Consider the following 14,854-nt stretch of genomic DNA (forward strand, 5'->3'; position numbering starts at 1 on the left):
TTGTTCCATACTCAAGTTTTTTTCTCCATTTATAACACTGCCTCTTTAGAGAATAAAACTCAGAGCTGATATTATACAGAGAGGTTTGTTTCAAGGACTCCAAATGCTAGATGCAACTTTGTGGTCAAGGTTATTAGCTCTAAGCCCAATTACTATAACATACTGTATGATCTCATTTACATAAAGCTCAGGAAAATGCAAACTAACCCACAATGACAGGAGAGCAGTGGGTACTTGAGTGTGGCAGAGGATGGGAAGAGGCATGAAGAAACTTTTGGGAAAAGAACTTATGTTCATTGTCTTTATGGTTTCATGCGTGTACCCTATGTCAAAGCTTACCAACTGTACACCTTAAACACATGCAGCTTATTTTATGTCAATGACTCTTCATTACAGGGCTCTTTTTTTTTAAGACTGACTATTCAGTAGTTAGGAAACAATCTACTTGGATGGCCACTGCAAAAAGAACACACTACATTTTGTTTAACATGCCAAATGACCCATTCTCCTACCCACTGAGGCCATACAGGAGGACAGAATGTAGCAGGAGTTTTAGGGTAAGCTGGAAGAATGAAAGACGCAGAGCGAGCCACTCCCCTGAAATATGAACAGTCTGGGCAGTGGGCGGGGCCTGGCTTTCAACCTCCGTACCCAGACATCTATTAGAGAACAACTAAGACTCTTCACTCAGGCAGTCACCAGCTGTACATCTCAGATTTATGAGGCAGTGAAAGGAAGGAAAAACAAACACTGATTAAATTTTAAAAATTTATTGTTTTTCTTTCTCTTTCTTTTGTTGCTGTTGACTTGTTCTTGAGATGGCGACACCACCAGACAGAACGTGTTCTTGTGTCCAGTGCCTGTGCAGGGCTACAGTTCCTTGAAAGCATTAGGGCTTGCTTCAGCTTTCCTCTCCTGCCTCACCCCCCATGAAGTCAAATGATTTCCACGTTTTTTAGTAATATAGTTAGCCCTGTAAACACTTTTTTCCATTCTCCCACCTTCTGTTTTCCTCTCTCAAGTCTATGGGTAAAAAATTAACAAAAAAGGAAAAAAAAACTAGAAGAAAAAAGTATTTGTATCCCACTCACCCTAGTTTTGGCTCTTCTCTCCAAAGATGACAATCCAAGGTAGATTGGAAGTGGACTTAAAGAGATTGAGTAGGGTCAGAATTGGGGTATACATGAATTTTCGCCCTGGCAGGTCCTAATATCATTGATGTGACCATGATAAAAAGCAGAACAGGTGCCTTGCTTACTTCTCCTTATGTGAACAACTCTAAAGGTGAGAATAAACAGTTGGGACCAGACACGAGTTGGGACACGAGGAGAAATTTTGACTCACTTTCATTAAAAGAGGAAGGGGAAAGGAAAAGAAGAGAGGGGAGGAGAGAAGGAAAGGACAAAAGAAAACCTTAAGAGATGATCCTGCCCCTTTCCTTCCAATTGCAGCTGTTTAATTCATTTGAATTCCCATCTTCCCTAAGTAAATGCTTTTGTTTCAGACAGTTCTGTACTTGTATTTCTCTGTGTGCACACATGCGTGCTAGCATGTGTGTGTGTGGGTGCATGTATGTAAGTGTGCGTGTCATTTGCTACCAGGAGAATGTTTCAATTGTAGTTTCAGTTTAGTTTTCCTTTTTTTTTTCTTTTTTATTTCCTTAAAATTATTTTTCCTTTTAGAAACAAGTTCACCAGGAAACCAGCTCCCCCCCCACCACACTGGACAGGCCACAGCCATTTCTCTAAACAGCTGATTCTTCCTCACATCCCCAAACAGGAACTCGGCAGGGTGGCCTTGGAAGGCTGCAGTCTCTCCCTGTCTGGCGGGATGCCCTGGTGGCGGGTGAAGGCCCCTCTGCCACAATGGAGGTTTCTGATTGTGGGACACAGTCTGGTTTTTGTTTTCTTCCTGTCTTCTAATTAAAAAAGACATTCCTGACAAAAGAAAGAAGACAGTCAATTAACTGTGGTCCGGGAGATGGCAAGCACGTCATAAAGTCAACCACAAGGCAGAAGTTTCTATACCTGCTCCAGTACCTCACTCTGGCCTCTGATGTAAGAACTTCAGTTTAAAAACAAAGGAAAAGTAATAGTTGGATTTTTTACCTTGTGATTTTAAAGGAGCTACTGGTTTAATGAAATACTGTCTGCCGTTTTCCAATTCTGAGTGTGCTCAGGGGTAATATGTAGGAGTAAGGAGTAGCCAGCAGATCCAGGTTGCCCACTCCAAAACCAAACCTGGAAACCTCCATTTAAGTCTGCTTAAATAAATACTGGGGTTTCATGCAAGATTTTATTTTGAAAGAAGGCTTTGCCTACTAAAAAAAGGTTTAAAAACCATTGATCTAGACTTTATGCAAAGGGTACTATGTAAAAGCTTTAAGTAGAGTGGGTAAAGGTGAAGATTCCAGACACCAGAAAAGTGAACTGTGGGTCTATCAATTACTGACTGTGGCATCAAGCAAATTACTTAACATCTTCAAACTTCATTTACAAATTTCCTCATTTGTAAAATGGAAATAATAATAGTAACTAATCCAGAGGACTGTGTGAGGACTATCTTACAGTTAGTATATAATATGCTTTGTACATGATACAAAGTACTTAGGATAGTACCAGACATGCAATCAGGGCTCCATAAATGTTAGCTATGAATACCCACAGCTATGCACAAATAACCCTATGTGCATCCAATATTAGCTATTCAGACACTGCAAAACTTGAGGATTCCAAATGATATTACTAATTAAAAAATCAAAGTTTAGAACAATTTCTGGTATGGGAAGCACCACTGAACAGCATCTTCACCCATAAAGCATTTAATCCCAAAACCACCAATGAGAGGGCTGCACATTCATCAAGAATTACCTCCAAGAAGGATAAATTTGGCTTAAGACATCACAGAGTGGGCTTACAGGAGAGCTGCCTTTCTTCTCTCAGTCAAGAAACAGGCACCCAGATCCCACCACTCGGTCCTTCCCTCCCTCAGCTAAGCTTCTCTGCTTTACTTTGGAATCAGAAAGTCCATGGAGAAAACTGATGATGATCAGGGGCTAGACAAAGAGGCCAGCTCCTTTCCTATACCTCCTGCGTTGGTCAAAAACCTGGCATTTCAGTGTTAAAATTACAAAAATTGGTAAGAACAAGCCTCTTTGCTCCTCAAATCTGAAAGATCAGTTTTAGGAGGGCAGTGCCATGTATCATGGCTTTAAGGCCAGCACTGTTTTCACCAAAACAGCCAGGTTGAAAAGTACTCTCATCTGTCACCACACATACTTACCATTCTGGAAATATCTGTAAGAAGAGGAAGGGAGGAATTTTTTAAAAAAGATATTCTGCAACAGTAACTTTCTTATGGGGGTGAATGGCATCCACAACTCCAGCTATAGTACTAGTCCCATGATGGGCATTAAAACCTGTGCCCACCCTCAAGTACTCCTGACAGCCACCACTCACCTGGGTGACAGGCACAGAACAGGAGTGTGAGCTATCGAAACAACCTGGTGAAGTCTCGCAAGGCCCAGCAAACTTGTTTACATTCCTCAGCACTAGAAAAGAAAAGAAAGGTAGGTTGGTCCCTGCCTGATAAGAAAAGTATATACACTGAAAAGCAACCACAACTTTGAGGGACCCTGAGAACTGTCCCAGCTCTGCTCCTGACCCAACTTTTGATCTTTCTGTAACTCAGGGGTAAATATTAACTACTGTATATGGGAATAATTATAAGCTATGTGGCCCTTAAAGAGTGGGCTTTGGAGAAAAAATTGCTTAGGTCTAAATCTTGGTTTCATTGTGTCTTTGAGCAAGTTACCAATCTGCCTCAGTTTCCTCATCCATTATCTACCCCACGATGTTCTGAGGATTAAATCAATTCCTGTATGTAAAGTGCTTAGGATAACAGAATAGGAACAAAAGAGCATTTGACAAATATAGGCTGCTGTAACAATAAAACTTGTTTGTGGGACTTCCCTGGTAGAACAGTGGAAGACTTTGCACTTCCACTGTAGGGGTGCAAAGTTTTGATCCCTGATCAGGGAACTAAGATCCCATATGCTGTGTGGCCAAATAACAATAACAATACTTGGTTAAAGTCCTTGATAAATCTAAGAAAAGTCAGAACCCTCAAAGTAAAAAAGCAAGCATATTCACCTAAGGTGGATCATTTTAACTCTATGAACTGAGCTAACTTAGGTACCCTGGTTTCCTCATTCTTTTCCAAAAGCAGATTTTGTTTTAAAGCCCAATTCAGCAAGTAACTCTCAATCAGTCTAGTTGAACAGGCTGCTCAAGATTTCATGCTGTGGGAGGAGAAGGGAGAGGAGAGAGGAAAGGGTTAAGGTATGAACAAAGGGAGGAGGAGGAAGCTGGTCTTGGTCTTCAGGCAAGCACAGAGATGCCTAGGTGGTATGAATAGCCCAATATTCATTTGACCCTGTTTTTTCAAAAGGCTTCCTTTGTCTAAAGACTGTCACCAAAAAAACCTGTTGATGCCAGCTGCATTCTTTTCTGCCAGTCTTCATAATATGGTAACTGAACATGAGGCTCAGCCAAAATTGTGGAAAACAAAGCACATTCAATTAATAATATGCTCACACTATGTGGCACTCTCTTTGGCGCTGAAAAAATCAGGGACCACAGCCTATAGCCTAGGAGTCAATGTCAGAAGAAAGCTCTCTCCTTCCTGTAATGGTTAAATGTCAGAGCGGGAATCACTAACCATGATCCAGCATAAAAGAAGGTAATGAGAGCCATCACCTTAAGTGCCTACATCTGGATTCCCCAGCTATTTATTATAGGGTCTGAAACATCACTAAGAACTTTGATTTAGATTTCAGGACTTGATTAAACAGAAACTTTCCTCTAGTCTCCCTCCATCCTAAAAATGTAAGGAAATTAAAGAAGATCTTCTAGTTTTATGGAAATTCTGCCATTTGCCCTGTGAATTTAACATGTTTCAATAAAAGCATAACATTTCTCTATTTCCAAATTAACACTGACTCTAAGTAGGCAGCCTTGGTGAGTGAACCCCTATCACGCATGCTTCTGAAAGTCATGAAGGAGGAAGATATGTAACTCTAGAAAAGTCACTGTGTGGTGTGCTACTGTTATTATAAGGGACTAAAACAACAGGAAAGAGAGAAACTCAGGATAATGTTAGAGACTCAAAATCTTTTGTGATCCTAAAGCCTTACATGTTCTTCAATTCTACCCTTCTTCAGCCAGAGATCCTGGTTAACTATGGAAAAGAAATGACAACTCCATTCTTAGCCTCTTTCATGACACAAGAAAAAGTACTGAAACCCAAATACAAGTACAGGAGAACTGTGCTGAGACAGGGTGAAATGAGGTATAGTTAGTCTCTCGAATCAGCTCAGCTTCTGCCCCGAATCCTGTCAGAACTGCTCTGCTGTCAGGAGTTTTAGTCAATGTTTAACTTAAGTGTTCTTGGTGATTAAGTCCAAAGAAATGGATTTAAAATAAATAAAATAAAAACTTCCTTAAAAACTAGAACTATTTTGTTTTCTGCCTCAGTCCTCCTGGCATTTAATATTTTGGGATTGTTTTAATTTACACTTATTTATTTATTTATAGTCATTAATTCAAAATTGCCATTATTTTTGTAGAATTTTCTGACTTCTAGTCCCACCATCCTAATCCTTATCCTTTATTTATTTATTTTTAAATAATCAAAATAGAGTTGATTGAAAATGTGGTATAATTTATCCCTCCCTCAACCCTTTCCCTTTTGGTAAATATAAGTTTGTTTTCTATATCTGTCTGTTGTTGTTTAAATATGTTCATTTGTGTCATATTTTAGATTCCACATAATGTTATTTGTCTTTCTCTTTCTGACTTTCTTTACTCAGTATGATAATCTCTAGCTCCTTCCATGTTGCTGCAAACGGCATTTATTTCATTCCTTTTAATGGCTGAGTAGAACTTCATTGTGTATATACACCACATCTTCATCCACTCATCCGTTGACAGACATTTAGAGGTTGCTTCCGTGACCTGGCTACTGTAAATAGTGCTGCTATGAACACTGGGGTGCATGTATCTTTTCAAATTATAGTTTTCTCCAGATACATGCCCAGGAGACTTTCATTGTACCTTTGAGTAATTTCACGGTCACTATTCCTCAAGCCCCATAATCCCAGTAGTGTGCTGAGAAATGTAGCTCTTTTCATCTGATGTGCATATGGAAAGTAATCAAGCTCTAACTACTGACTTCATTCAGAAAGAAGACACCCCCATACCGGCCTATTCTAGTGTCAGGGCTTTGTATTCCTATCTTCTGACCTTGAGATCCTCATGCAAGTGACACTCACAGAGTAAGTACCAAGACAAGAGAAATGGGAAATGACAGCAAAAATTCTTCTGGACATGCTTAGTAGTATCTGGAAAGCAAGAATGATATTTCAGAATGAAAAACTCCAGTTTTCTTCAAGTTGGCCAGCTAAACATGCCAGGGAATTAATTACCAGTACATATGAGAAACAGGCTTGGACTTGCTGAAATGAAACGGAACCAGTTTACCCTCCCTGCTAGGATGGCAAACAAAGCAGCATGTTGAGGCAGGAGTAACAGGACCTTAAAACCAAAAGGGAGACTGAGTCATGTGTGGAACAGAAGGTTCAAGGGCAATACACGCACTAGAGAAAGAGAATTACTAACAGGAGGTGAGCAATTTCAAATCCTTTCTCTAGAACCTCAATATTACCTCTTACTTCTGTTCATTTCCCACCATATGTCACAGCCTGCTAAAGGAGGAGCTGTAAAACTTGCTTAGCAGTAAGAAATCAAGCAGCCCAGGTTGATAATGTATCTTATTTTCCTGTATTACAGGACAAAGATCACAGATATTTTTGTTTAAAGCGATGCATTATTTGGGTTCATTTTCCTAGCCTCAAGATTTTCCTTACATTATGGAATGTCCATGACTTCTATTTCAGACTTATGCTGTATTTCTATCTATCATGTATTAGTCTGGATGAGGAAATGTGAACTTGGTAGAGACTTATTCCATGTGTGGGTGGCTGCCTTAGAGCTGAGGGAGACATGCTCTAGCTAGTTTTGCAAGTACATAATGACATTCTGGCAGGCTCTTTTCCAAGAAGAGAACTAACATTCACTGATCACCTACTACGTGCCAGATCATCTTTAAATTTCTACTTGGTATTTCACCATAACCCTATAAGCTAGGTATCACTAACCCTATTTTACAGATAAAAAATTTCCTGCAAAGTAACAGTAAGTGGCAAGATTCAAACCAACAGCCTTGACTTTAAGCCCAGTCCTCCTTTGAAGGTTCTCCCCATTCTCTCATTCGCCCTAATCTAGGGCCAATACGATCCTATCCTTCTAAAGAACAGCACTGGATAAAACAGAGAAAAACAGAAGCAGAGAGAAACAACTGTTATACTTCTTTCCCCTGAGACACCTTGTAGATAGAATACTACTTCTACTGGGAAGATTCATAGTTTTAAAAAAAAAACAAAAAGAGAGAGTTTTTTAAGGTTATCCAAATTAGTATATGACTCTCTACTAGAGAGGAGATCTCCTCCTTTGGCAAAATATGTCATGAAGGCAGTCACATGCTATTTTTAAGTCATGCATGTCACTTGATCTGTGGCCCAAAGTCAGTTATTTCTGGGACATGAAGTTAGGCCACTTTGTAAACTACAAAAAGTAATACTCAAAGATTAGGGATTTTAACATTAACAAAATTATTGGAGACTCTGGGGAATGAGAAAGTAAACTATTTTTGAGAGTAACAAGAAATCAATTCTCACAAAAAAAGATTAACATTTAGTTTTATCTCCTTTTAAAAACCTAGGTCTGGTTTTAATTGTAAAAGTATATATATACTATGCTCATGAAAAAAAAAAACAACAAATAGCACAGGTTAGGAAAATCTTATGTACATCTTTCCATAAATTTACTACTGATTATTTGTAATAAAGTAGCCTGTGTGTGTGTGTGTATATATAATAGAACAGCTTTTAAAAGTACAAGTTGGTTCATTTACAACAGCATGAAAAAGAATAAAATAAATTATAAAATGTGACTGAAAGAAATTAAAGACACCAATAAATGGAAAGACATCTTATGTTCACAGATTAGAAAACCCAATATTGTTAAGGAGTCAATGCTATAATGAAGTGATCAACAGATACGATGCAATCCCAGTCAAAAATGCCAATGACATTTTTTTGTGGAAACAGAAAAACCTATCCTAAAATTCATATGAACACAGTTCCCCCTGCTGTGCTGGTATTCATGGTGGCGAGGCAGCTTACCTCAGCAATGTGTACACTGCTTCTTTGGCCTTTATTGTTGACTCAGTACTATAAATTTTCTGTTTTGAGTTTTGTAACTTTGTAGTATTTTAGATAATGTTGTGTTTGTACTACTTTGTTGTGTAGAGTAAAAGGATTATGTTGAATAAACCTAGGATTAGAGTCCAAAAAAGAAATCATATGAAATCTCAAGGGACTCCAAATAGCCAAAAACCTCTTGAAAACAAAAACAAACAAAGTTGGAGGTCTCAATTTCCCAATTTCAAAACTTATTACAAAGCTATAATAATCAAAACAGTATGGGACTGAAATAAAGACAACCACTGGGATAGAATAGAGAGTCCAGAAATAAATCCCTTACATATAAATGACTTTCAATAAGGGTACCAAGACCATTCAATGAAAAATGGACAGTGCAGGGAAAACTGCAAAAGAATGAAGTCAGCCCTTAACATACATCACATACAGAAATTATCTCAAAATGAATCAAAGACCTAAGTGTAAATCCCAAAACTACAAAACTCTCAGAAGAAAATATTGGGGAAAAGCTTCAGGACATTATATTTGGTAATGATTTCTTGAATGTAACACCAAAAGCACATGCAACAAAAATAAAAACAGATATGGAGAAATTAGAACCTGTGCACCATTGATGGGAATGCAAAATGGTATAGCTGCTATGGAAAACAGTATGGCAGTTATGCGAAAAAAAAAAAAAATTAAACACAGAATTGCCGTATGATTCAGCAATTCCACTTCTGGGTATACGTCCAGAAGAACTGAAAGTGGGGTCTTGAAGTAATATTTATACACTCATGTTTATAGCAGAATCATTCACAATAGCCAAGAGGCAGAATCAACCAAATGTCCATCAAAGGATGAATGGATGAAGATACAACATATACATACAAGGGAATGTTATTCAGCCTTTAAAAAGGAAGGAAATTCTGATTCCTGCTACAATGCTGGATGAACCTTAAGGACATTATGCTAAGTCAATCGCAAAAGGACAAAAACTATATGATTTCATTTTATGAGTAAAGAGTCAGACACGACTGAGCGACGGAACCGAACTGAAACTTAAGACAGTAGACCAATGATTATTAGGGGCTAGAGGAAGGGGGAGAAAGGGGAGTTGTTTAATAAATATACTTTCAGTTTTGCAAGATAAAAAAAATTTGGGGTTAATTCCACAACAGTGTGAATGTAGTAATACTACTGAATAATACACTTAAAAATGGTTTTAAAAAATAGTCAAGACAGTAAATTTTGTTTGTATTTTATCAAAATTTTAAATCAAAAAAATCTTAAGTGCAAATTGGGTTATATGATAGTTTTTTCTCCCTTTATATCTTATATATATTTTCTGTATCATCACATGTATTTTTTTCCTTCTTCTTTTCCACTATTACAAACATTACTGCAATAACTCACTTTTGGACCTAAAATCATTACACAACTGTATGAATATAAGCCATTGCCTAAAATTTAGTCAAAATTCTAAAGACTAGACAGAAAAATATCAGAGCAAGGTTAACACACAGTTACAAAATCCAGTTTAAGCAGCTGTTGTTAATACTATCAAGAACCATAAAAGTCACATAAGTTTGAGTCAGTGATTATTTCTTAAGGAAAAGAGTCAAAAGAAGTTAAAGGCTAGATATTCAATATTACTCATAATACTAAAAAAATGAAAATTAATAGAGGCACTGTAAGGAAATCAATGTCTTACAGCTATAAAACTGTAATTAGGAAGACTACGTAGCTATATTTAAAATGTTTATGTTTACAGTAAGAAAAAAAAACCAACCCAACAAACCCGTACATGTATACTTAACATTTTAACTAGGTTGTAAGCAAGTGGCTCATGGGACTAATGTGTCCCAGAGAGAGGTTTCGTTTGGCCTGCATTCAATTAGAATTTGCCTATCTTCTAAGTTAGGCATGGCAAAAATTTCCCAATCAGTCTACATCACTCCATAATATTTTACAACCACTGGTTCACCTAGTCAGACACCTGCATTCTTGACCCCTGAATATGGATAAGGGCTGGGAAGGACTTTAAAAGATACAGATTTCCTGAAGGATAGTGAGCTGTTCACTAGATAGCATATTGGACCTAGATAGCATATTGAAAAGCAGAGACATTACTTTGCCAACAAAGGTCCGTCTAGTCAAGGCTATGGTTTTTCCAGTGGTCATATATGTATGTGAGAGTTGGACTGTGAAGAAAGCTGAGTGCCAAAGAATTGATGTTTTTGAACTGTGGTGTTGGAAAAGACTCTTGAGAGTCCCTTGGACTGCAAGGAGATCCAACCAGTCCATTCTGAAGGAGATCAGCCCTGGGTGTTCTTTGGAAGGAATGATGCTAAAGCTGAAACTCCAGTACTTTGGCCACCTCATGTGAAGAGTTGACTCATTGGAAAAGACTCTGATGCTGGGAGGGATTGGGGGCAGGAGGAGAAGGGGATGACAGAGGATGAGATGGCTGGATGGCATCACTGACTCGATGGACGTGAGTTTGAGTGAACTCTGGGAGTTGGTGATGGACAGGGAGGCCTGGCGTGCTGTGATTCATGGGGTCACAAAGAGTCAGACACGACTGAGCGACTGAACTGAACTGAACTGAACTGAGTGAGCTGTTCAAGGCACTGTTGTTCTCTTGGAAGACACAATGCTTCCACTTACCTATTAGGATATGTTTGATACATATGAACAATAAAACAGGCACACATGGTGGTATTTCCCCACAGATTGGTTTCCAACACCAATTTGTGCAATTCAAGAGTTAAGACGACACAAAATTTTAATTTATAAAGGTATACACACAAAAATATTACTGGGTACATTTGTAACTAAGATGATATAAGAAACAAAGATATTCTTTCCACATACGTCAGCTGCTGTTGATCACTCACCTGGTGACTTGTTTGTGGAAATCTGTAAGTTGTTTGTGTGTCACTGTAACGGCTCCCCCTGTTGTCTCCTTTGGCAAACCTTTCAAAGAATTCTCTAACCACCGACAAAAAGTCTGTACAGAGAAGAAGGATAAGCATTTTAAAAGGAGGCAGGGCTTACTCAATTGAGACCCTACAGGTAATAACAAAAACCCACAAGTTTTCCTTCATAGCATTAGTGCTCCACTTGGAAGTAAATAAAGGAGTTAACAGAAGTACTGTTTTTGGCCTTCCAACCTACTGAAGGTTAGAACAGTCTATAAAGGCATGCCCAGGCTCCCTTCAAGGGGGCAGCACACATCAGTTCAGATGAAGCCCTCTACCTTGGAAGTAAAGTCTCTTCTGGATGAAGTTATTATTGTTTCTATCATTAAACTTATGCAATATTTTAAAAATCAGACTGCTGCCAAAAATCTTTTGAGCTTAGAGATCAAGGGCAACCCAAAGCAAAAGTTCAGGTACTAGAAAGAGCAGGGTCAAAAAGTAAAACAAGTAAACATTTAAAAAAGTGTATATACAAATATGAATCCAGAATCTTAAGGATTTTAAGGTCATTTCTCTCAGTAGAAGTCACATCCAGTCAGTTCCTTTGTGATAACTGCCTAGTCTTTGGGTTAAGAAAATTCTATCTTGTTGCTCTTTTTGTTTTCTTTTTTGGCTCTAATTTTTCTTCATGTCTTTAAGTAGGATGTATGCTTTGGTCACAGTTTTTAGCTGTAAAAGAACTTTTTTATACCTAAATTTTTTACATTATGTGTTTTTCCACTATGTTAATTTATGATCACAATGGGGTTTCCTAGGTAGCACAGTGGAAAACAATCTGCCTGCCAGTCCAGGAGACACAAGAGATGTAGGTTCGAGCTCTTAGGTCAGGAAGACCCCCTGGAGAAGGAAATGGCAACCCACTCCAGTATTCTTGCCTGGAAAATCCCATGGACACACGCGCCTGTGGACTACAGTCCATGGGGTTGCAAAGAGTCGGACACAGACTGAGTGACTAAGCACATGATCACCACAGACTAGACCAAAAGTAATATTCCACTATAAATGTTTAAAGTACCACAGAATGCTCGAAGTGTTGCCTCCAAGGAAGACAACACACCACTTAGACAGAAACAAGCAGAGGCAAACAGGAAGAACAAACTCTTAATTGACAACATTCTGGCATCCAAAATGACCCATAAGTTAACCACAGTATCCCCCGAAAAAAAACACTACGAAACTAAATTGTATACTGTCAACTAATATAGGACAAAGGAGATGAAAATATCCAAAGTAGGAAAGATAGCTTTCTCAATAAACAATGCTGGGATAGTTGAATATTTTCATGTAAAACAAAGAAACTAGACTCTTACTTTTCACCACTCACAAAAAGTAACTCAAAACAGGTTAAAGACTGAACACAGACCTGAAACCATGAAACTCCTTGAAGAATACAAAAGCCTAAAGTACTGTGACATAGGTCTTGGTAATGATTTTTTGGCAACGACACCTAAAGCACAAGCGGCAAAATAAACACAGGAAACTACATCAAACTTGAAAGCTTCTGCACAGAAACCATCAACAAAGTAAAAAGAAAACCTAAGGAATTGGAAAAAATATATATTTGTGAGCCATATACCTGGTAAGAGGTTAGTATCTAAAATACATAAAGAACCAACCCACAGAAGTCTAGCAAAAAACCAAATAACCCAGTTAAAAAACGGGCAAAGGACCTCAACAAACGTTTCTTGAAAGAAGATACATGAAAAGCCAACAGATACACCAAAATGCTCAGTGTCACCAATCATAATGGGAATGCAAATTAAAACTATAAAGACATATCATCTTAACGCCTGTTAGAAAGGTCATGATCAGAAAGATAAGAGATAACAAAGGCTTACAAATTCAACATTTTTTGTAAAGTTAAATGTATATAATAAGGTTTTTGTTACCTGGAAACCAAATATATTTATTAAAAAGTAAGAGTACAGAAATTTTATTTCTCTTATCAATGATGTTTGGAATAAACTTGTCACGCCGCAAGGGCTCAAAGAGTACTTTTTTGAAAAACAAAAATACTACTGTATTAGATTCTTACAGTGACACAAACGCATTCTCTAGAATCCTTCTATTGGCTCCTTTATTTAACAATTAAACTTAGCAATGTGCCTAAATTATGTTCCAAGAGCATACAATAGGACTAGTTTCAAAGTTAGAGTCAGCCTCTCAAGAAACTGTCCAGGACTGGAAGTGGGTTCCTTATGAAAACAGTCTTACCGGTCTGTCAACCTGCATGATCTCCCAGAGCACTTCGGCCACATCGGGTAGGGTATATGGGGGGAGGCAGAAGCAGCACGTGTGAAGCAGCTGGCTTACAAGCTGCTGTCCAAGCTGGTTCATCACCTGTCCAATTAGTTCTTTCCGTACTTCAAAGTCTTCTTCATGCTGTAAGAAAACAGGAACAACAGGGAAGTGCTAATTTCAACTTTCTGAAGAGCAAGTACTCTTTCCCCTTTAATAATTTCCTTTCTCAGAAAAGAAACTATATATAATAGCTGGACTCACAAGGTGCACTGTCTTGTCACAAGGAAGAAAATATTAAGAATTTAGTTTCAAGAAACAGGTAAGGGCTTCAGTTGAGATTAACCTTAACTCTAAGGTTTTTCATGAATAGAACACAGAAGAGAAACAATGGTTAGAGATTAAGGGTAGTGATCCTTTTAACCTTTTATTCTGGTAAAAAATAAAGTATTCCTATTTTCTTTTTAAAAAAGCAACTGAAAAAAGAAGACTTCTATCAAATATCTAATCTTCTCTATCAAAAAAATCTTACTTAGGAACTTCCCTGGGGATCCATGGTTAAGATCCTGCACTTCCATTGCTGGAGGTTTGGGTTTGATCCTTGGTCAAGGAACTAAGATCCCACATGCTGTTGTGTGGCCACAAAAATAATAAATTAAAAAAAAAAATCTTACTTATTTTATTCCTTTTAGTCTTTGAATATACGTATTTCTAATATGTTGAAAAAAACCTTTAAAAGTGCCTTTCACTTCTAGCTATTTGTCTTCTTTCCCTCTCTTTTTTTTACTGTCAAAACTCTTCAATTAGTCTATCACATACTTACTTCTTCACTGTTCTTCCTTACTTTCAATTCTACTCTACATCTAGTCAAATCAACGTTTGAAAATTCTGTGAACCACTTTACCTCCAGCCAAAAAGGTCTCTGAAGTATCTACTAACAAACTTAGTCCTTTCTCTGATTATGATTTATATACCCATTTAGATTTTCCTCCAATCCATCCAAATGGCTCCACTGTGGTCTCTCCTAGTCCAAAAAGTTATCCCAACCTACTTCTTTCCAAAGAGTTTTCCCTCCTCTGATCTCAGCAATCACAACTTTTATCACTTATCTGACAATCAAATATTGCCTTGCTGCTGTTGTTTAGTTCTTTACAACTCTATTTCTCTCTTCAATTAGACACCAAATGGCTTGGAAGCAGAGACAGTTTAGACTAGTTTACACCGCTTACAACACGTAGTATAGGTTGTCTTCAACCTACTAGTTGATATTTTGGTTAGTGAATGATCCACTATGGAATATACCTACCAACAC

The 14,854-nt window shown here is 37.8% G+C and overlaps 1 protein-coding gene across 3 annotated transcripts in view; it reads right to left on the reverse strand.

The window, feature by feature from the left end:
• Window positions 1-754: 754 nt before the first annotated feature.
• TNPO3 (transportin 3) overlaps window positions 755-14,854 on the reverse strand; it is a 79,839-nt gene continuing 65,739 nt past the window's right edge. For all 3 annotated transcript variants that reach the window (XM_061414667.1, XM_061414668.1, XM_061414669.1), the window contains 4 exons: window positions 13,519-13,686; window positions 11,221-11,333; window positions 3,459-3,550; window positions 755-1,937 (listed from right to left, as the gene is read on the reverse strand). In XM_061414667.1, coding sequence (XP_061270651.1) covers window positions 3,490-3,550; window positions 11,221-11,333; window positions 13,519-13,686 — 342 coding nt within the window. In that variant the 3' untranslated portion in view covers window positions 755-1,937; window positions 3,459-3,489. The remainder of the gene's footprint in view (window positions 1,938-3,458; window positions 3,551-11,220; window positions 11,334-13,518; window positions 13,687-14,854) is intronic.

This window comes from Bos javanicus, chromosome 4, assembly GCF_032452875.1.
Source record: "Bos javanicus breed banteng chromosome 4, ARS-OSU_banteng_1.0, whole genome shotgun sequence".
In the NCBI taxonomy this organism is placed as follows: Eukaryota; Metazoa; Chordata; class Mammalia; order Artiodactyla; family Bovidae; genus Bos; species Bos javanicus.